Source organism: Mercenaria mercenaria, chromosome 10 (genome assembly GCF_021730395.1).
Source record: "Mercenaria mercenaria strain notata chromosome 10, MADL_Memer_1, whole genome shotgun sequence".
Taxonomy (NCBI): Eukaryota; Metazoa; Mollusca; class Bivalvia; order Venerida; family Veneridae; genus Mercenaria; species Mercenaria mercenaria.
In genome coordinates, this window is record NC_069370.1 from 50,480,130 (window position 1) to 50,503,123 (window position 22,994).

The 22,994-nt window shown below is 34.9% G+C and overlaps 1 protein-coding gene across 2 annotated transcripts in view; it reads right to left on the reverse strand.

Annotated features, from left to right (window-relative positions):
- The window catches only part of LOC123560737 (angiotensin-converting enzyme-like), a 104,533-nt gene that overhangs the window by 21,117 nt on the left and 60,422 nt on the right, over nt 1-22,994 (reverse strand). For both annotated transcript variants that reach the window (XM_053553068.1, XM_053553067.1), the window contains exons 5-20: nt 20,054-20,251; nt 18,906-19,003; nt 16,806-16,978; nt 16,157-16,281; nt 10,469-10,567; nt 8,632-8,776; nt 7,856-7,954; nt 7,168-7,296; nt 6,745-6,881; nt 6,246-6,421; nt 5,851-6,012; nt 5,257-5,344; nt 4,187-4,330; nt 3,125-3,316; nt 2,724-2,821; nt 2,112-2,281 (exon numbers count right to left, since the gene is read on the reverse strand). In XM_053553068.1, the coding sequence (XP_053409043.1) occupies nt 2,112-2,281; nt 2,724-2,821; nt 3,125-3,316; nt 4,187-4,330; nt 5,257-5,344; nt 5,851-6,012; nt 6,246-6,421; nt 6,745-6,881; nt 7,168-7,296; nt 7,856-7,954; nt 8,632-8,776; nt 10,469-10,567; nt 16,157-16,281; nt 16,806-16,978; nt 18,906-19,003; nt 20,054-20,251 (2,233 nt within the window). The remainder of the gene's footprint in view (nt 1-2,111; nt 2,282-2,723; nt 2,822-3,124; nt 3,317-4,186; nt 4,331-5,256; nt 5,345-5,850; nt 6,013-6,245; nt 6,422-6,744; nt 6,882-7,167; nt 7,297-7,855; nt 7,955-8,631; nt 8,777-10,468; nt 10,568-16,156; nt 16,282-16,805; nt 16,979-18,905; nt 19,004-20,053; nt 20,252-22,994) is intronic.

Here is a 22,994-nt window from a genome sequence, read left to right on the forward strand (position 1 = left end):
GCGAATCAGGAGGAAACATTACACTAACCGTTCATGGGCGTATCAAGACTAGAATATCTGAGCTGGCCCAAACTATTATATGAGGTGGGGACATGCTCCCTCGAGAGCTGTTTGTCTAGAAAGCGCACAAGAGCATTCTCCGTCATGTCTTGGACCATAAAGAACGTTTTGTTTTGAATGCATCGTTTCAAAAACGTTTGTGCAGGTCTGGACCTACAGGGCCTACGTTGTAATATGAATCAGTGGAATAAATATTATTTGACTGCATTTACGTGTCTAATATGGTAAGGATAAAGGCTAAGATGTGAGAAAATGTATGCTTTTTAACGTGAGCTTGACCTTACGATATTAGTTGATCAGTTATTTGTAAATTTTATGAATACATATAAACAAATAGCCGAGCTTTTCATGTGTTTATCCTACTTAAAAGCGTTCGATCTACACCACCTTTACGTGCCAGCTATGAATCTAAAACGAATTTCCCAATTTGAAACCAAAACATAAACCTTGATTAATATTGAAATTGGACATGGATCATGAGACTGTATATAATTTTCATTTAATCAATCGGTCGTTTGTATATGCTTAAACTAACGCGCTTTGTGTTATAATTAGAGGTCTAGTAAGATGTCTGGTTACACCCCTTCAAACACAATTTCACTAAATCAAATGTAAGCAAACATCTTGTATGAATATTAAACCAGTGAGCTATACACAATTCAGCAGAAAAAAAGTTAATCTGTAGCTGAATCTCATTTTATTTTCTAAATCTTATTATAAATACGTTAAATGTTAATTAATTAAAGACATCCATCTAAGTGACTGGCTTTTAGATTAAGTTATTAAGATATCATCCAGCACCAATATGAAAATAATCTGTCATTGTATGCCATCAAGCACATTCGAGCAAAGATTTGCATATAAATAAAAGTACTGCTGTTAATATTACAAACTGTTTCAAACGTTAATATCTAGATGATACAAAAAAAAAATTAAAATGTTTAATGAAACATTTTCTAAAGCATTAAACATCAGAATCATGATACTAGTATTTGCCAAAAAGCATGGAAAGTGATTCGGTTTTAAATGTCAAAACGGAAAACAATTTCTTGCTAGTAATGAAGATCTTATACATGTATATAAATTGTTCTTCGACCCGTTGTCTCTAATAAAATTGATCGATGACCTATTCAAACATGAACGTGATAGGTTGATAAAATTATACTCCAACCTCTTCGTTACAGAAGAGAGTATCCATCCAAATGATGCGTTTATGTGACCAAATGGTCTCACCTTTGGTATTTACTTGAGGACCATAATATAATGCTTGGTGAATGACCATTTCTCACTGGCCTTTGATAAAATGCTGGGTGTGTATTGTTGCATCAGGACCTTTGTGCTATTGTTGTCGCGTCAGGTACACGAAATGCTTCGCAAGTGCGATGACACAATGTTTGACATGGCAGTTCGATAGCATGGTGCTGATGTTGATTAAGCAAAATGGTGATTGAACAAAGACCCAGTAACGAAGACGTAATGACGAAGACGCGAAACTATTATCGCACGGTGATGATGGAACAGTTCTATAGCAGCATGATGACGAAGATTAGGTAGTTTTTATCATCGTGTCTTCACTCATCATGTTTTTGTACCATCACCATCGTGTTATGCTACGCTACAGTAAAGTTGGTTGGCAGTAGGTGGTAGCTGAACATTCGAATAACCAACCACATACTAGTTGTCAGTTGGTTATTCAAAATGTATTGGCAAGTTCGATTACTTTTTAAACTCAAAATAAAACACAGTCTAGCCAACGTTATCAATTTAGAGGTATAGGTTTATCCGTTTTCATTTCGCACGAATAACCAAAAACTTACTGGAAGGTAGTTGGTAATTCAAATTTAAAAAAAAACAACATCCGTACCTCTTTTAATAGGGATCAAAATTAAATATGTCCGGATGGAGAATGTCAGTAATGCCCCATCGGACTCGTTTAGATAAACTTCTGGTATTTGTTTCAACAACGCAAACATATATAATGAATCTGTGTGTTACAATAACATTTTCATAGAAGATTACCCACTTCTTTAACACTATGTCTTAGTCATTACCTGAAATCTTTCTGATTATAAAAGTCCCAAGCAGAAGCATGGCAAACCATGGTTATACCATCTGGATTGACCATGATAGTTCCATTCCAGAATTCTGCTGGCATTGGAGACAAACCAAGAGATGTGAAAAACTCCTCCGCTGTTTTGAACATACGCATAACTGTGTAGTTCTGTAATAAATCTGTTAGTTTAGTAAGGTTGATGATGTTCCACGTTTTCATCTTTTGTATTTGATACTTCGGAGAATATCGGGTATTTAGAAAGTTTTGAATGTTTTCTGTCGGGAATCAACAAAATTTATTACGAAAACGTCGATGAATTATTTCGAAATAAGCTTATATCAATCTGCTACAGCAGATCCATTACATTTATTTCAAAATTGTCAGTAAAGGATACAACATTGTATAATCTTTAGCTTTTGCAAAAGCTTATGATATGAATACTCTTTATCTATGCTACTGTATTAATGCAGAGGTTTATAGTCAAAACGGCAAGGAACAACGAATTGCTCAGTAAATAATTATAATCGAATCGCATTCGGATGTCAATAACTATAACGGAATCAACCCTGTTTCAGCATTTTCTGTGTAAATAATTATAATCGAGTCTGACCTGTCTAAGCATTTCCGGTGTAACATCAATCTTCTCCACTCCTTTGTAAGGTTCTACTAAGTTGTAGATATTGTTCCATTGTTGGCCCCACATATTTCCTACAATTATGAAAAAACGTAAAGTCCTTATTCTGATTACATTTCTAAACTGGTATTTCATTGTTGGCTGTCATTAGACAGCCGTTTTACAATCAAACAAAAATAATTTGTATCAATCAAGTACGGCTGACCCCTAATATTTGAACTTTTATTCAGGTGATGAAATTCAGCATCACTTCACATCGTTATGACGTGAGTAGTTATATTAAAACTTGTTGAAGTGCAACAGGAACTTGTCAAGGGATTTTTTGTTTGTTTCAAGGCCGCATAATTACGACAAATTTAATGACTGAAAGTGTTTACCAAGTAAATGAGCAGGTATATGACCGGTACTAGGAAAGTTTTCTGCACCATAAGTTTTTTTCAGTTGCTTTCTTACATATCCATGCAGGAGCTTGTACAACGGTTTCAATTCCTCTAGCAAATTCTGAAGGTCTGTTTCAAATGTTTCAGTCTCATAGACAGCTCGCCAGTAGTCACCCGTGTCTGAATAATCTATACAAATATATTAAAATCTCAATATAAATGCTGTTATATATACTTCAGATTTACAAATGAAACTATCAGCAAATGTTAGACAGTAAAATAGAAGAAACAAGAAATTTGTCTTAATAAAAGCACATGCCTCTCCATACCGCTTCATTAAAATGGTCAGTTACTGCCCAAAGTAATCATCTTGTATACTTTGTTATCTTTAGGCGCAAAGGTTATTGAGTTAAGGGGCAAAAACAATTAGTGTGTCAATATCACTATGACCTTTATTTCTGATTTCCTTTCGGTTAGAAAACTTTCAAAATACGATCATTCAAAATATCGTACTTGTTGAGATAAACGGGCTGTATCACGTTTGTCAGTCATAGTTTTTCTAAGACAGTCTGTCAAACACTTTATTTCGTAAAGTGCCATCTACATAAAAATATTTATAGCAAAGTGTACACGTAAGGTACAGAATCGATATTTTTAAAGGAATAAAGCCTCTGACGACAGAAAGGATAGAAAACTATGATTATGCGTCGGTTTCTACAGATATGAGCCGTGCCATGAGAAAACCAACATAGTGGCTTTGCGACCAGCATGGATCCAGACCAGCCTGCGCATCCGCGCAGTCTGGTCAGGATCCATGCTGTTCGCTAACAGTTTCTCCAATTCCAATAGGCTTTAAAAGCGAACAGCATGGAGCCTGACCAGACTGCGCGGATGCGCAGGCTGGTCTGGATCCATGCTGGTCGCAAACCCACTATGTTGGTTTTGTCATGGCACGGCTCATATGTAATTTCTGTTGTCATTACGTTCTTACTTTTAAAAGCCATCTACACAAACATTGAAACCAATTATTGTCGAGCAGCTTTGACATTTGACACTTACTTAACTGCCTGACCGCCTTGTTACTCAGTTCAACGAATTTAGCATAATCTGTCTTCATGAGTTTACCAGAAGCTTCCCTCCACTTTACCCACGCCTCCTTCAGTTCTGAGTAGTTGCGTGATGACGTCAATATCTCTGTCAGTCCTATCAATGAAAGAAACTGTTAGATATTTACTTATTGCCTTGTAAGGATCCTAACCAATGGACACCAGGTATGATATTTTCAAGAATGGAATAGCCACGAGTGAAATGCTTTTTAGAAAATATGTCATTCTAAATCTTTATTTAAGTTCATTTTATTAATACAAGATAGTGTTGCTTTTTGATGGTTTTCCAAGTAAAAATCATAATCTTTAACATGGAATAAAAAATCAAAATAATGGCAATTTTCGACGAACTAAAGGTGTTCATATTGTTGGTTTTTGTGTTTGACATAGAATATGAAAATTCGGCTGTGTTGAAAAATCTGCGGTGATTCAGCATCAGTTTCATGACTTTTGAAAGAAAAAAAAAACATCGGAAAATACATATGGGCTGTTCCATTGGAAAACCTGTATTGGTGACTAAAAAATTAAAATCAAGATATAGCTCGCCCACTTAGCTCAAATATTTTTGGTTTCATCACAGGTCTTTTATCTATACACCACTATATTTTCATGATTCTTGGGTGCTTTGAAATTTCCGTTTCCATGACAATACAATTAACATTTATTTGTAAAATATGGTAGAAACTGATTTGCCTCATAGAACTGTAATACAATATACTTATTTCTAGTTTCTGCATGAACATAAGAAAAACAATGATTTTCCAGTATTTTAAACTGCTTATTATGCGATAATTATATCATGTCACTAATACTGGTTTTCTCATCGAACGACCCATATATATTTATATATTTTAATAAATATATAGTGATATTGTTTAGCATCTTTATGTCTTATTTTATCATGTAACATTGTTAATAATATCCAAAATGAAGTTGTTTCTGTGACGCCAGTTTTGAATTCCTTATAATGCACATTTAAAAACCAATCCAGGTTGTCTATTGACACATTATAAGTTTACTTACCGGGTTCAAGTAATAGAGATCTTCCGTCAGACATTTCTACTTTGGCTTTTCCATAAATTCCTTCAATTTTCGCTTGCAAATCAGCCATCTGAAATAGAGATTTATAAACGAGAGTTTTATTGCCATTGCTGTCATTTAAATAACTGGCTGACAGAGTTTTGACAATTTCTCTTTAAATGTGTGAAATATTGATATTCCTCAAATGGCATTTGTTCATGTATTTTCATTGTATACATGAAGGGAAAATTGTTTCTAATGCCACTGGAGGGATTTTGAATATTTTCACTTCTTACGTTATTTCTCAATGTGAAAAATTTAATTACCATTTCTGTGTTTGTTGTAGCTTTAAATAACTGCACTTTAAATAACTGCACAAATCCTTAAGATAACGTTATATATTATATTATATTCAAATAAAGTATAAAGGATGTTGTCTTTATTTATTTTTAATTCGTCTACCTGTTAATAAAACACACCAAATATTCAATATTCGCTTTCGTAAAAGTTACCAAGAGTATGTACGTGGCATACCATATGAAACATTGAAGAAACAAAACAACTATGTACTAATATTGTACTTCTTTAACTACTTGCTTCTTTAAGCTGGTCTTTATCGTCTAAAGCGTTGGTTCCAATATTTGTGATCATCTTGAACTGTCTCTTCATTGAAGAATTGCTAAATGTGGTCCAAGGAAAATAATTAGCTTGCTTATACATCTCTTTATCGAAATCCGACTTCTTCAGGCTCATGTTCACCTGCAATGGAAAAAGAAATTGAATATAACGTACGTGGCGCTGTGGTTCAGTTTACAAAAGTTTCACTAAATTTTCAAGTTAGCTCACTTGTGAAACATTGCATTATTTTCTGAAATTATTTTTGTTAATCCTTGTAATGTAAATCCATTGTTAATATGAACTTATGCGGAACACTCATTTATGAAGTGTTCTTATTTGTTGCTTCACAGAATATATTAAAGAACATAATCTACCATAGCAGCTTGGTTGTAGTCTGTGATGTTTGAGCCATAGTTCCATTGCGACAGTACGGATCTATATGTCATATCAGATGCTTTTCTATTGTAATACTCTAACCATTTCTTTGCAGTAGGTTCTTCTATATCCTCTGTAATATTTGGGCAGTCAGTTTCCCACCCGAGTTGTTCACCTGTATTTTAGAAATTAAAAAATATCCCAGCTTTTGTAAATACATTACATTGTATACACCGCTTAGGTTGATATTTGTTCAAATGTAACAGGACAAGTTTCGTTCAGCACCCTTGACAAAGATATGACTTCATCAGCTACACAAAAAGACAGTAATAAAAAATGGGCAGTGGACAGAATCGAATTATATTACATTGTTGTTTTGCGTAAAAAGTTTGGTACCTTAAAATATTACATGGGAAGGTAAGTTAAAGTATATAGCAATAAACTGAACTGTTCTGAAGAAAAGTAAATTAATATATCTTAATGCGGTCATGTTTATACCTTTATTTTGCTCATCTAACCATTTAATGAGTGGATCGAAGTATTCAAGAATGGCTGTAGCATTCATCTTTGGCGATCCCGTAATTTCCTTAAATATATCCGGCCAAGGTTTTGATGATCCTTGTTGTAACAACTTCCTGATGAACATAAAAGATAATTAATCAACACATATCTAAAGGATTATAGTATATATGTGCGTACCATTTAAGTTGACTACAATGTGCTTACATGTTCCATAAACTTTCTTAAATGGGTTCGTTTCCCGCAAACACTGGATGCTCTATTGATGAGAAGTTAAGGCACATGGGAATTATTAGCATATGATAGAATAAACCAAAACTTTGAACCTTACAGAGACTTACCCCCATCCTATATCGTACAGAGTAACTAAAAAAGAAAAGCTATTTAAAGAAAAGAACATACCCGAGCATTTGGCCAGCGGCGGATGAATTGTATATATCACACTGGTAGAGTGGACCCTTCTTTGTTTCACCCGCAGCATCGCACAGCGCTTTATGGAACTGGAACTGGATCACATAACTCACAAAATATCTGGAGAAGTTCAGCATTGTATGTTATGTAAAATATACCTTCATGGCCTAATTTTGTATATTATGAAAATAAGAACTATATATTCCAGTATAATTTGAAACAATATAAATCGATAAATTGATTTAAAACATATATCTAATAAATAAAACTTTGCAATAACTAGTTTATCCATTTTAAGTCTTAGAATTTTTACATAAAACAGCACATTTAGCAAATAATGGAAATACGTTATGTTATATTACATTATTTACACACGTTCAAAATGATTTAGATGAACTGATATAGAAACAGTGGAAACTTCACAGGTCGCTCAACACGACAAAAATGAATATGTTGCAAGCTCGGTTTGATTGAGCCTGTTCATGGATGACAGTGAAAATCCCGTCCACACTCTCTAGCCTCGGGTTGAGCAGAACTCAACATTTACACATGTTAAAGGTACCAAAAACAATTTAGAGACATCCACAGATGTGTTCATATGGCGGTTCACATGGAACCTTCAATGATACACTAGTCTAGAAAAACAACTGATGACTGATATGTATTGTGCAATACCTACCGTATATATGGTGTATTTCCAGGAATGTGGTATTTAGCTCCTGGGTCAAAGTCCTCACTAGACCTTGCTACCGGCGGAGATATTCCCTGATATTTACACCTTTAAATCAAATAATTAATATGACATGACCATCTCTATCATCTCAAGAGTATGATCATCTTTACTATCTTTATTATGTGGCCATATTTTTATTATATTGGTATTAAATTACAATCTCTTAGCATATTTTATAACATAATCATATCGCATATCTTCAAGACATTGACTATTTATAATAACTTCGTAACAGGAACATTTAGATATATTTGAGACATGACCACTTCTTATATCTACATAGCATTTTAAATTGATAACATGGCCATATCTTATGTCTTTATACTTGGCCATCGTTTGTTATACCGTACTACGTATAGCATGATCAAATATCTTACTCTAAAACAATACCCATTTTAATAACTTTATAACATGGACATATATTTTATAGTTTTATAACATCGCTCATTCTAGTTATTTTGTAAACTGGGCAGTTATAATTCCTTGAAGCCATGACCACTTCTAATATCTGCTGAGCATGAACTGTATGGAGTTGATATTGACAGAACAAGTTGAAAATGTGGAAAAAGTGTTTTTGTATCAATTTCATTTTTGTATGAAAACATACCGTAAGTGTGAAGTGTTTTTCTTCACTTCGTAACCCGGCATGATAATTGTCAGCTCAAAATCGAAGAGCGTTATAAGACATTAGACACCTCTTAACTCACATATTAATTTTTTACCTTAAAGCCGCCCAATCAGATGTGTAATTTTCTGGGGGCGTGTCTCCACGAAACACACTCCAACGCCATTGGTCAATCATATAACCAAATGGAATAAACGAAACCTTATCAAGAGCTTGTCTCATAAGAAAATTTATATCAGCTTCTGCAAAAAAAGACAGAGACAGATTATAGCAGATTTGAGTATAAAACAAGAGCTGTCTCCATAGGATGACACATGCCCCCGATGGCACTTTGAATGAATAGTTATGGCCGATGTTAGAGTTTAGGACCTTTGACCTACGGACCTGAGTCTTGCGCGCGACACGTCGTCTTACTGTGGTACACATTTATGCCCAATAATTTTAAAATCCATGCATGAATGACAAAGATATGGACCGGACACGCCCATCAATGCACTATCATGAAATATGACTTTTAACGTCTAAGTGTGACCTTGACCTTTGAGCTACGGACCTGGGTCTTGCGCGTGACACGTCGTCTTACTGTGGTACACATTCATGCCAAGTTATTTGAAAATCCATCCATGGATGACAAAGATATGGACCGGACACGAATGCACTATCATGAAAAATGACCTTTAACGTCTAAGTGTGACCTTGACCTTTGAGCTACGGACCTGGGTCTTGCATGCGACACGTCATCTTACTGTGGTACACATTCATGCCAAGTTATTTGAAAATCCATCCATGGATGACAAAGATATGGACCGGACACGAATGCACTATCATGAAAAATGACCTTTAACGTCTAAGTGTGACCTTGACCTTTGAGCTACGGACCTGAGTCTTGCGTGCAACATGTTGTCTTACTGTGGTACACATTCATGCCAAGTTATTTGAAAATCCATCCATCGATGACAAAGATATGGACCGGACACGAATGCACTATCATGAAAAATGACCTTTAACGTCTAAGTGTGACCTTGACCTTTGAGCTACGGACCTGGGTCTTGCGCGCGACACGTTGTCTTACTGTGGTACACATTCATGCCAAGTTAATTGAAAATCCATCCATCGATGACAAAGATATAGACCGGACACGAAAATTGTGGACAGACTGACAGACCGACAGACGGACAGACGGTTCAAAAACTATATGCCTCCCTTCGGGGGCAAAAAAAAACAACAGTTAGTGTAAAACTAATGGCGGCGATTTTGGCAGTATGATATCTTCTTCCTTTTCTTATATCTGCGTTATTATCTACGGCTTTTTAATAAATAATTACTAAGAAAGTCAAATTTAGGTAATCTATATAAAATGTAAAAGATCCACCCGGCAATTTAACTCTAAACTTAAATGAATTATATCATATCTTTCAATGACTGTAAAAGGAAAGAAAGACACAGTTACAGACCCGGAAAAGACCACTGGATGGGTATCATCCAAATGACTTAAGTCTTTAACTCCGACTTTCAGAATATTTGTTCTAAGGAAAATATCCTAATGTATTGCATATAAATAGGCGGTAACAGATGAATTATTATAAAGCACTTTCCGTTAATTTTAATGGAATGGAGCCTCATTATTAGGAAAATGAAAAATTTTCGGGGTTTCACATTTTCAATGATTCCCAGAATCACAAAGGGAGTACAGTCAAACCTGTCTATAAAGACCACCCTTGTGAGAGCTAAAATGTGGTCTTTATTGGGAGGTGGTCTTTATTCACAGGTTAAAATACACTGTAAATGTTAAAATGAGAAGCAAAACGTGGTCTTTACAGCCAGGTGGTCTCTGTTCAGAGGTGGTCTTTAGCACAGGTTTGACTGTATATAGATATCCGACTTGAACTCTAGCCGTTAAATATTGTAAAGTGTTTCTTTTATGACTTTATTACCTGTATTATTTTCCACAGTTTCCAGAAGACCAACGGCATGAAGATGTTTTGGCGTCGAAGCAGACAAAGCCATGACGTCACCAATAGCTTCGTGGAACCCTGTTGAAAAGTCGGCATGACAAGTATTATATATAGAGCAGTGTTGCCTACGTCAACATACAAGCTACGTCAAGATACAACCCACGCCAACAAACGTGCTACTATTTATAAGCATCTCTATACAAATACAAACTGGAAAGAATTATGGATATTTTCAGCAGCCACATTTTTATGGGATGGGCCCGACTGTTCGTGCAGTTCTTGTGGTAGATAAGCAGTCATGTTGTTTTTTATGTACAGGTGTTCACATTGTATGTATTTAATTAAGCTTACTTTGCTAAATTGTAATTTGCATACTGTGCCATCCTTTGTATGCTTGTGGTCATTATTTTGACATTTAACAGCACTTTTATGGACACGGATTTCCTGGTATATAAATATTATCACTACTGTAATAATTGAGTCTAGATTATCAATACTTAAAAATAATATTCTGTGATAATTATGTGATATGTAACTGATACTCATGTGTAATGTGATGGTACCCCCTGTGATATTGAATATAGAATAGACAATGATATGATAATTAGGTCTTTCTTAATCTTGATTTTAAAAACCAGTATTTTACTTATTTAACTGATGGACTTTTAATACTCGCTGATCTCTTATTTTTTAGTTTTTCGTATTGATGTATGTATATAATGTATGTCCTGCATAAAACTGATATTTTAAATGTCAGCTATTTATTATGTGCTATGTTAAGTCGGTTTTAAAAGCTCACTAGAGCTTATGTTATTTGTTATATTGCACCGACTTTGTAAATAAAATTTACTTGACTTGACTACATTATGTTCTCAGGTGAATGCATCAGCTTCTATTGTTACATTGTTTAGAAAATGATCTGAAACATTAATAACCCTCCTAAGAATGTTACTTAAATCGAACTGTTTTACCGACAAACAGAGATAGATCCGTAATAGTGGAGCAGCTTAGTGTGAAAATCTAAGGAAATACTTCACTTGATGATACAAGTAAGAAATTTACACCAAATGTTCATCATATGACCCAGATTCAAAAATGATCGAGGGCCATCTAAAAATCATCCATTTTCAAGATGGCCTCCAAATTTCAAAATGGCTGCCAGAATTGAGGCAGTTTTCATATAATCAGGATCTGTAAGTTTCTAAAATATCATATTTGTTGAGCTGTAACATGTTTTTCTATCAGTTTGTTCCCATAAACTGATAGTTTTATTTTTAATGTTGCCTTTTCCAAATATAGACCCATTTAAGAAGGTCGCCATCTTTAAAATGACTGCCAGACTTTTAGATAACGTTCTTATCACGGCCAAGTATGAGTCTTCTACTTTCAGTGCTATAACCATCGACTATTGATTAAATCCTGGTCCCAGATAAACCTGAAAGCATATTATTATGACACTGGCCTGAAATAAGCTAATATGGTTTATATGGACGTCTCTTCTTTTCAATCTGTTCTCTGTTCTACCCTTCATTTCTTGCTTTGTTTCACTGAGAAACAGTATCAAAATCATGACAATACTGAACCATTGCTAATCAGCTGAAACAAAATCTTTAATTAAATGATATGTGTAATGATTCTATAGAATGAACTACAAACACTACAAGGGCACACTGATATAGTTCATAATGTCATGTTACTCAGCATAGGGTCCAGTGACAACTTCCGTACGTATATGTAACAAAAAAAACCCCAAGTCATATCACATACAGCAAAAAATGATAATTCCTTGGCCTTCAAATTAAAATAGTACATACTTTGTATTAACATATACCAAATTTGAATATGTCATTGTAAGTTTGAGTGTTTAAGTGTCTGTGCTTTTGTTTATATTCTATTTCAAACTCTTGATAATGTTGAAAAGAGTTTAATAGAAGACCTCCTAAACTATGGAATAGCTTTCTTAGATGCGTTGAAAATAAAACTCAACTATTGAGTTTTCGTGCGGATAAAACAAGACGTATCACTAATGGTGATGAAAACCCCCAGATATCAGCTTATTGTCAGAGGAACAGGGTTATTGAAAATATGATACATTGCTTTGTATACTGTACAAGAAGAAAATGTACAAAGACGCACAAAAATGGTGCGCAAAACTGTATAAGATTCCCATACTTCACTGCTGTACCTTAAAAAAAAGAAAGTAGGTCAAGATAAAGGTTACTGAAAATCAGTTTTGAAATGTTTGTTCAAAACTGTACAAGTGGTTCGAATTTTATGGCAATCTCTTAAAAAAAGAAGAAATTAATTCAGTAGGTCAAGGTCATGGACAAGGGACCATGTAATCTGCTTTTTTAATCTTGTCTTTTGGCATTTTCTGTGATATGAAGGCTCCATAACCACAAATGAAATCAAGCCTGCAACATTTTCGTTTATGTCGGGTTTGGAGACCTGTGGGTTTCCACTTTTTTATTTTATTACATCACCAAGGGTCATCAACTAGTTATACTTAACAAATAAAGTATGTTAAAATATCCAATGTAACTCTGTTCGTATTTGAAACAAATAAAGGGCAACAACTTAGTCAAAACTCATTCTAATGGAACGTGTTTTGCACATGCATAACTACACTTGGTACCAATGATAATAGTTATAACAAGGTGTGATAAAAGTCTGGCATACAATGACTGATAAGTAGCGCGGACATTTTTTCCATATACATATATAGAAAAAATAATAAAGGGCTATAACTATGTGAAAAATAACTCAATTGGAACATGCTTTGCACATGTTCAACTTGACTTGGTACGAATAATAACTGCAAGGTTTGATAAAAGTCTCGCATATGATGACTGAGAAATAGCGAGGACAAAAGTCTTCCAAATACATATAAAGAAATAAAAATAAAGGACCATAACTAAATGAAAAATCAACATGCGCAACTTGGCCTTGTACTGATAATAATTACAAGGTTTGATTGAAAACTGGTAAATAATTGCTGAGAAATAGCGCAGACAAATTCTGTATACAGACGGACGGACTGGAATCCAGAATAGCCCCTAGATATCTCGGGGTATAATGATAAGGGTGCAAACCAATAAATGATCATAGCAACAAAAGCTGCCGATATTGTTTGCAATTTATATATAAACAGAAATGCGCTTGCTCCATGTAATCACGAAGAAGCGGATAATCGTATATTTGTTCATGCAAAGCATGCCTCATTGACAGAAAACCGAACAATTACAATTATTAGCTAGTTCTTGCTATGGCAGTGTACTGATGTTTTGTGGCTTGCTTACCTGGTCCTCACTCAGAGGCATTGCCATTGTTTCTTGCTTTTACCCGTTGAGAAACTGTTTCTGCATTTGTCGACAAGGGCAAGAAATCTGCATGGGAGGAATGGAATGTTTGTGAAACAGCTATAGTTCAAAGCATTTCATAGTCTCAGTGCTGCCAAATACATAATAACTGAGTAGGAAATGGATACATTAGAAACAAAATAGTTATGCTGTATGCTCGATCAAGCACGACATGCAAGATGGATGAACCTTGACTTGATTTGTTTACCCGGAAACAAAGAGCGTATAATGGGATTCGATCAACAAAAGGTGGTCTGAAACAATTCATCGAGCGAGCAATTTTTCAGGCAGGCCATGTCTGAGGTAAAGCAGCTGTTACCATGGAGGAACTGCCGCCTCCGTCAAACTGGGGATGGCTGAAGCAGAACAATGTGTGGATCCCTTATCGGATGGAATTGTCGGTTAAATCTGAATGCTTCCAGGTCCTTCAAAGGTGTGACTGCAAAAGGACTTCCTGTACTGGATATTGCAAGTGCCACCACTTAGGTCTGCTATGCACAGCAATTTATGTTGCAACTGTTCAGAAAATGACTAAATGCAGTATATGCATATTTTTTTGTTTCGGCTAGAACACGATTTCCATTGTGTATAATTTCATGGGTATAGTAAATCAACAGAAATAGTTTCTTAAGGTTTGCCTTATAAGAAAATGTTGCTCTTGACTGTGCAAGTGCTCACGCTGTCCTATTTCGTTATCCCCTCGTGGTTTATAAGACGCATTTTCTAAAGATGTTAATTTATTGCATTGAATGTAATCTGAGTGTAATGTATATAAAACTTATATTGGTTGGTGTACTCCAGATTTTACCATTGTTCAAAAACAAAACTGCAAGTTATAAAAACTTAAGTGTTGAGATGTCTAAGCCATACAAAATTGATTACAAATTAAAAGAGTATGAATACTACAGATTGATATTCTGTTCTAAACTGAAACGAAAGTATATAAATGAAACCAAGGAGCTGCGTTCAATAAACGCTTGATGCCCCCAGTGGCATCCTTATCGGTAGTCCAAAACGAGGTCAAGGTCAAACTGACGTCAGGTGATGTTTGAAGATGAGGAATGGCCACAGTTTACATCTGTATTTGTATCAATTCATTCTTGTAAGGGGTATTGATGCTAGACGAAACGGTCCCATTTGGTTAACCAAGAGATGACCCATATAAAGCAAACTAAGTCCAAAATGAGGTCAAAGTCAAACTGAGGTCAGGTGATGTCTGAAGATGAAGAATGGTCACAGGTTACATCTGTATTAGTATCAAATCATTTAAGTAAGGGTATTGATGCAAGACGAAACGGTCCCATGTGGTTAACCTCGTGTGGACGAAGGGACGTACGTACGAACGGACGGATGGACAGACAGGACAATCACTATATGTCTCCGGCATCCGTAGATGCTGGGGGCATAAAAATGCTATCGTTTTAATGTATTACATGCTTGCCTCAAATAAAGTACTGAAAAGTAAATACAAAATGGCGGCCATTTTGTTTTCGCGGCGGCCATCTTGAAAACGACATTATTTCAATTGGCCCTTGATCTTATATTAAAGCGCATGCCAGGTAGTTACTGTCCTGTAAATTTGATGCTTGTATCATCAACTGAAGTATTTATGCGATATCCTGCTCCACTATAACTAATTCACAACTAAATACAAGTATAAAAGGCTATTTGTAGTTGCGAATCTCTGTAAAAACCTCGTTTAAAATAACATTCTGAGGGAGTTACAATTGTTTCAGATCGCATCATAGTGTTAAAAGACACTATAAAACTTTATTTAATTATATAAGAAAATATGTGTACTTGAATATAACTGGGTTTACACCATAAGACAATATATATATGTATTTGAAGTGTAACTGGGTTTACACCATAAGACAATATATGTGTATTTGAAGTGTACCTGGGTTTATAAAATAAGTCAATATATGTGTAATTGAAGTGTGCCTTGATTTACAAAATAAGTTAATATATGTGCACTTAAAGTGTACCTGGTTTTACAAAATATGTCAATATATGTGCACTTGAAGTGTACCTGGGTTTACAAAATAAGTCAATATATGTGCACTTGAAGTGTACCTGGGTTTACAAAATAAGTCAATATATATGCACTTGAAGTGTACCTTGATTTATGTGCACTTGAAGTGTACCTGGGTTTGCAAAATAAGTCAATATATGTGCACTTGAAGTGTACCTGGGTTTGCAAAATAAGTCAATATATGTGTACTTGAAGTGTACCTTGATTTATGTGTACTTGAAGTGTACTTGGGTTTGCAGCATAAGACAATATATACATATACTTGAAGTGTACCTGGGTTTGCACCATCCCTGAAGACGACGGGTTGATTCTGGTATTGAAGGTAGTACTGTATATGTCCCATTTCGTGGTGAATCGTAACCAGATCATCCATTGTTATGTCTGTGCACATCTTAATTCTAGCAAACAAACACATTGTTACATGGTCAATAAACCTGATAAGCTATGCTCTTTGAATGGTTCAGCTTTTAACAAACTGTCCACATACCTCTCTACGTTTCTTTTGTAAATTAACGAAAATCAGACGTTAGGCGCACTTTACATTCAGTGAGCTACAGCTGTTAATTGTAGTTTCCATGTTCGTGTTAACTGAGAACAAAAAATAGTATCTAAGTGCAGGTAGAGCTGCAAAGCTGGCATTAAAACTGACAAAATAAGCAAGAAAATAAGGCATGCAGTGTCAGTAAAAGATCAACAGTCCATATGTGTTTAATTATTTCTTTCCGAAAATCTTAACATTTCGTCTTTCAACGATACATAGATTTTTTCCCTAAACAAAACAATATATCGAAAGCATTGTGCTTTTATATTAAATATGCAACTAACCGTACCTTTCAGAGTAACGAAAATTAGAATGAGTCAAACAGATTCTCATTCGTTCATTAAAATTATATACGGGATTTAGCTATAAATAAATACCTACCTTACGTCATTTCCTTTAAAGAAATCCCAAGCGGAAGCATGGCAGACGACTTCCCTACCGTCTGTCGGTCTTTCTATCATCGAATAGTTCCAAAATTCCGGTGGCATCTCTCGCAGTCCAAGAGATACAAAGAAATCCTCGGCAACTTTAAACATTTCGAGGGCGGTGAAATTCTGAAGAACAAATAATACCATGATACTAATATCGTTCATTTGTACTTATGGGCCTACAAAAATGTTACATATGTATGTCTGAGCCAATATTTGTTTCACTTAACTGGGTTAAATAGCAGTCTTTATTTGGCGAATATATCTCAAGCAATTATAAAGCACAGCATATTGGTGTCTTTAAACCACTTGGAATCTTTCACACACAGCTATTCCGAGTGAACGCTACAGTTACAATTATTGTATAGCTTTCCGAAATAACAAATTTCAAGCAGAATTCGTATAAACAAGTGAGTTTGGTTACAGATTCTGAATTATTTTCCGTTTTCTAATGATATGCCAGGCAATGATTCACACAACAGTAAGTTTGAAACATTAAGAATTCAAAGTAGATATATATTGTATTTAATGATCTAATTGATTAATAAATATATTTTAATATTCTGAAGCACAGATGATGTATATTTTCAATTATTTCAGTGTGGTAAACAACTTTAATAATTAAGATACTTGAACCATCTATTATACATGTTTTATCCAAACACAAATATCTACAATTTATTGTAATATTACTATTCAGGTATAATTTTAGCAAAAGGCAAACAAATAATAAACAATTTGTCTTGAGAAGGAAGGTGAGAGGTGTTTCTCTTGACATTATTTCTGACCAACACAAACAGGCTTATAAAATGCACCAAAAGAATACAAAGATAATATCATAGCATACTTCACAGCCTTTAGTGCATACAGACTAACTTTTCTTGATTGACATGCTTGTTATCTTCTGTCTTTAATTAATTCGTACAAACGTATTAATTGTCGTCATTTCATGAACAACATCACAACGTTGTCAGTTTATACTTAACTTTTTATCTATTTAATCAGGTTAGATTGCAAAATCTTCGTTGACATGTATCTGTAATAAATGCATGGTCATTCTCGCGTATAGGTACCAAAACATTTGTTGATACTTCATGAGATTTGAGGTTATTTTAAGACGCAATCTTGGTTTCGATGCAGCGAAGTTATCTACATATGACATGAAATACTCGTTACCCAAGGCCATTAAATAAGTAAACAGAGATTTTAGAAGTAATATTTTTTTTCTTTTCGAAGTGCAAGGTGACTTATACTTCAAGCTATCATGGAGGTGGTAGTTAAATGGTTCGATGATACATTTTGTTAAATAGAACAAAAAAGAAAAATGTCCAATAAGAGTCACAATCATGAAAGTAACAAAATAGCTGCGTATGTATGGAAGCGTAAAGATTTAAATACTCTATAAAAGTACATAAACAAAGTACATTATACAGACTCCGAGGACGAAACCAAGAAATAAAAGAACACCCTTTAGGTCTTTTGCTCTTTGGTCAAACGATTTGATACCCACTTTGCATGCACCTTCGGTAATTCATTAGTTAGTAGTTTCCTTGAAGACATTTTTGGTACTGCTAACATTTTATTGCATGTATAATTACGTTTTCTATACACTTCTTATTTGTTTGTTCAGTAGTTAATTGATGGACTAATTAACATATTTTCAATTTTATAAAAATCAAGTTGAATCTGGGTAATATTACTTTTTGTGTGATTCTCTAAAATCTATTGTTTTAATATCGTAAGTAATGCTAATTACTGGGCAAGTACTGAAATCTGAAATCTGAAACAAGCTGGATTTACTCTTCTCTTCAGAAGAGGGGTACTGACTGAAAGCCTAAACGAGCTGGACTTACTATTGTCTTCACCTTTGATGTAGCTACTCAAAGCTTTAATGAGCTGGATTTACTCTTGCCTTCAGAACTAGGCTATCGCCTAAAATGCATTTACCTTTGCTTTCAACACTATGGTAATTACTGAATGCCTTTACGAGCTGGATTTAATCTTGTTTTCAGCACTGAGGTAATGACTGAAAATCTGAACGAATTTGACTTACTCTTGCCTTCAGCACTGGGGTAATATCTATGCTTTCCTTTCCTGGATAAGGCTCCAACATGTCATACAAGTTAATCCACGACTGAGCCCACATGTTACCTACAGTAAAATACTTAATATATTAAAGAACATACTTCAGCATTTGCATTTTATGTGTTTATGGCTTTTATATTATGTACTGGAAAATGTAAATTAAATGATTTAAAGCTGACAAACAGTGAAATGAAGCGCGTACTAGTAATAACGACAACATATTTCATTAACTGTAAATTGTGAAATATAATTAAACTGCTGTTAACTGACTGTTGCAGCGGCGCCGTCGGAATGGTGGCTGGAATGGGAAGGTCACGATAATGCTGTTTGAATACAAATTCGAATACAAGCTACAGCATAAACAATATATTACACGTTCTGTTTTACAAGGCACCTTTTAGTATATACCTTTAATAATATGTCATACAACGTAAATATACGTAATCTAAATTGTTATCATAAAACACCGTCTGCCTAAGTATAAATCAGTCTAGATGGAGCTGGCCGATTAAGGTATGCACGTGTTCCTAATGCACTCGTAATTTATTTCAAATGCCATAAGTGTTTATTTGTATATTCGTTTTATATAAACATTTCGAATACGCCAATTTTAAACACAGCTGTCACTTCATAGAAGAACGTCTGTTCATTATTCACTGCTCGTTCAGAATAGGTTTCATGTATCACTGCAGCTATATGGACAACAGGCAGAATGAAAGGGATGCTAGTTGTACTTCAATCCCGAATGAGGTCACTAATATACGTAAATCATAATGTCTACAACAGTCCACTTTAAAATAACAGAAAATAAATCGTTGGAGGTAAAACACTCGTAATTGTGTAAATTCTAAAACAAATCGTTGTAAAACCTTAAAAAAAGCAAAATTTTATCGTAAAGAATGTTGAGTGGTTGCACTAAAGTCGCTTTTGACCTTGTTTCACATGTTTTTAATCTGAAAAGTGTTTGTTCATTATATTTTTTAAACGTGGTTAAACCTCAGAATTAAAACGAATAATCGCGAAACAGTTAGTTTAGAAAATCACCATTTTTTCACTAAAATTAGTTAAAATTTTATTACAATTTTCTTGGTCTGCATTATGAAAGTGATATGTTACCTAGGAGATGTGCTGGAATGTGTCCACTAGTTGGAAACGGTTTGGTTTTGTATTGCTCTTGCAGTTTCCTCCGAACGTAAGCATGTAATTTGTTGTACAATGGTTTTAACTCTTCCAGTAATGTTTTAAGGTCGTCTTCAAAAGTCTCACTCTCATACCAACTCCGCCAGTATTCACCCGTGTCGTTGTGCCCACCATCTGTAGAATATAATGTTACAAATTTGTTGAAATCAGAAATAAGTTATGCACTTTTAGGAATATGTTGAAATGCAAATGTCTAATAACTCAATAGGTGCTGAGTACCGTAGATTAGATAACTGTTTTCGTATAGGCTTTATTTAGCGATATCATAATTAAAGCAGCTTCACTCACGGTGTTAAGAATTCGCGACATGTGAGTCTGTGTTTTAGGACATGATGTGCAAATGAGCCGCACCATCCGCGCAGTCTGGTCAGGATCCATGCTGCTCGCTAACGGTTTCTCTAATTGCAGTATGCTTTGAAAGCGAACAGCATGGATTCTGACCAGACTGCGCGGATGCGCAGGCTGGTCTGGATCCATGCTGGTCGCAAATGCATTATGTTGGTTTTTTCATGGTACGGCTCAAATTATTCACGAATATTTTTAATTCGCGAGTGGCATTTTATGGGAAATCAGCGAAAAAAGTCATCGCAAATTTTATTCAGTCTTGAGTATTTAAGGTTTCTGTATAGCCCTTCACCTCTGTGGGATTATGTGAGGATGCCATCCAGCTTGCACGCGCAATGTTGAAGGTCATAAATAAGTTCTCTTATATGTCTGAAAAATGCATGAGGGAAACCGGGAAACCTGAGGTCTGTTCCCTTATTATTAAAGCTCAAACCCTCATCCGTTGATACAACGTCTTGCCATGAGTACAGAATCTTTATCTCCAGTATTTACAAAGAGTGTTTTCAAAAGATACCGATTATTTTTCAAAATTTTGTCTTCCAAGTTGCGTATTGACCAACTGCAGTGAATAGAAAAGTCAAACTAACAACCATACATGTAGTGTTTAGATTGCCTGATCTCTTTCAAAGCTTCCAAAGGACCTTCTTGTATCAATTATCATACCATAAAGTTCTGTCTTTTTATTCAGCAAAAGTATCATGCTTGATCCAAGCAATCACCTCCAAAAGGACTTCCTTATCTCCCAGGAAAACACGAGTGCCTGTACGTTTCATTTGTAAGAAAACAGTTTTCTTTTGCTAGTCGGGAGTTGGCTAGACACACCTACAGGTTGTGATATAAATGCGATAAGGTGATTCACTTCTTCATTGGGTTTTAAATTGAGATATTATGTCACTTATTCGTTCTCTCGGTCGTTGAAATTACAAAACCAAAGTATTTTATGGATGCTCGTTTAGTTTTGGAAAATTATTAGTATTCAGAATTCTTTTCGATTTTCCGCCTCTTGTTTCTAAGAAAAATATTTTGCATGATTTCTTATATTCATGTAAGATCAGTTATCATTTTTTTTTATCAGTTTACAGCTATAACACTCAACTTTATAATATAGATATAATATAGAACTAATGTCAGCAAAGACTTATGTAGAGGGTTATCATTCTAATGTGATAAGATGAAATAAATCCCTTTGATTTCAAAACACTTCAATTCGTCTTGAATTGTTCGGTAACAGCTATTTTATTTCATCCACTCATTACCTTTAATAGGGAAAAGTCACAATATTCTTCAGAATATGCGCGTGAGTTTAGGCACACTCACTATCCAGTAACTTTCTGTCCGAGTTAACATCCCGCCAAATATATTTTGCAAAAACAAGAGAAAATAGCCACCTTTCGAGATGCCAGCCTCCAAAAATCGAAATCTACAGAAATGTATGTTGGACAATGCGAATCTTTAACCTTTAGCCTGTTGGCGACAAGTTATTCTGCCTTTGCGACCAGTGCAGACCAAGATCAGGCTTGATCACGGCCTGCACTGTTCGCTATTCAATCAGTATCAATCAGTACATTTCGGTGAACACCCCATCGATTGATAAATGGTATTGCCAAATTGAATGATAGACCAATCCATTTTAGCGATTAAGCAGGGTAAAGGTTAGCATACACGAATTACCTAACGAATCATATTAAGATTATATTATACACATGTACTCAATGCCTTTGCAGAAAGTAGAGCAACAAGAACAAGAAATGTCTTCAAAAAGGACAAATGGAAAGGAAATAATGTTTGGTGCATGGAAAAATCAGAATTAAACAGGATGTGCAGACAAAAAAGATTTTGATATGCTTCTATGAAAACATGATTCATTTGTAAATATTTCAACTAAGCAGCAACTTTAAATGATGCCGGATGTGTGAAACCGCGTACAGTGCGAAACCGGATACACTGACTCTACAGTTACCTATTCTGGTGACATTTTGCCAATATTTTCCCTATTACTTGACGGATTTTCGTATGATATAGTGCGTCGAAGACAGCAAAATAAGTGCTTTCCTCCGCACGAAACATTTGCAATCAGTTAAAACACTTCGCCCAACAGCGAAAGTGTGTACGTTATCTACACAGCTAGTCAACGAAAAGTAGTCGGGCGAAGTGTTTAAGAAAAGTACGGAGTACTGATAGCAGCCGCTCTTTGCGGAGGAAAACACTCATTTTGCTGTCTTCGACGCATTTTAATTTATGAAAATGTGTCAAATTATATAGGCAAAATGTTACATGAATCGAGACGGTTTTTTTTTTCGTGTAATACGGTGTCCAAAAGTCATTATGGGTTGGCCGCCCTGTATATGTTAGTAAGACATTTTGGTATAATACTATTTAATCGTGTAAAATTACGATCTAAAATGCCTAAAACAATAATAATCAAGAGAAAGATAATAATGACGTCATCCGGAATATCGTGTGAAATTTAGTAGTGATCCTTCAAAACCTGACACAATAAAATGCAATAAAC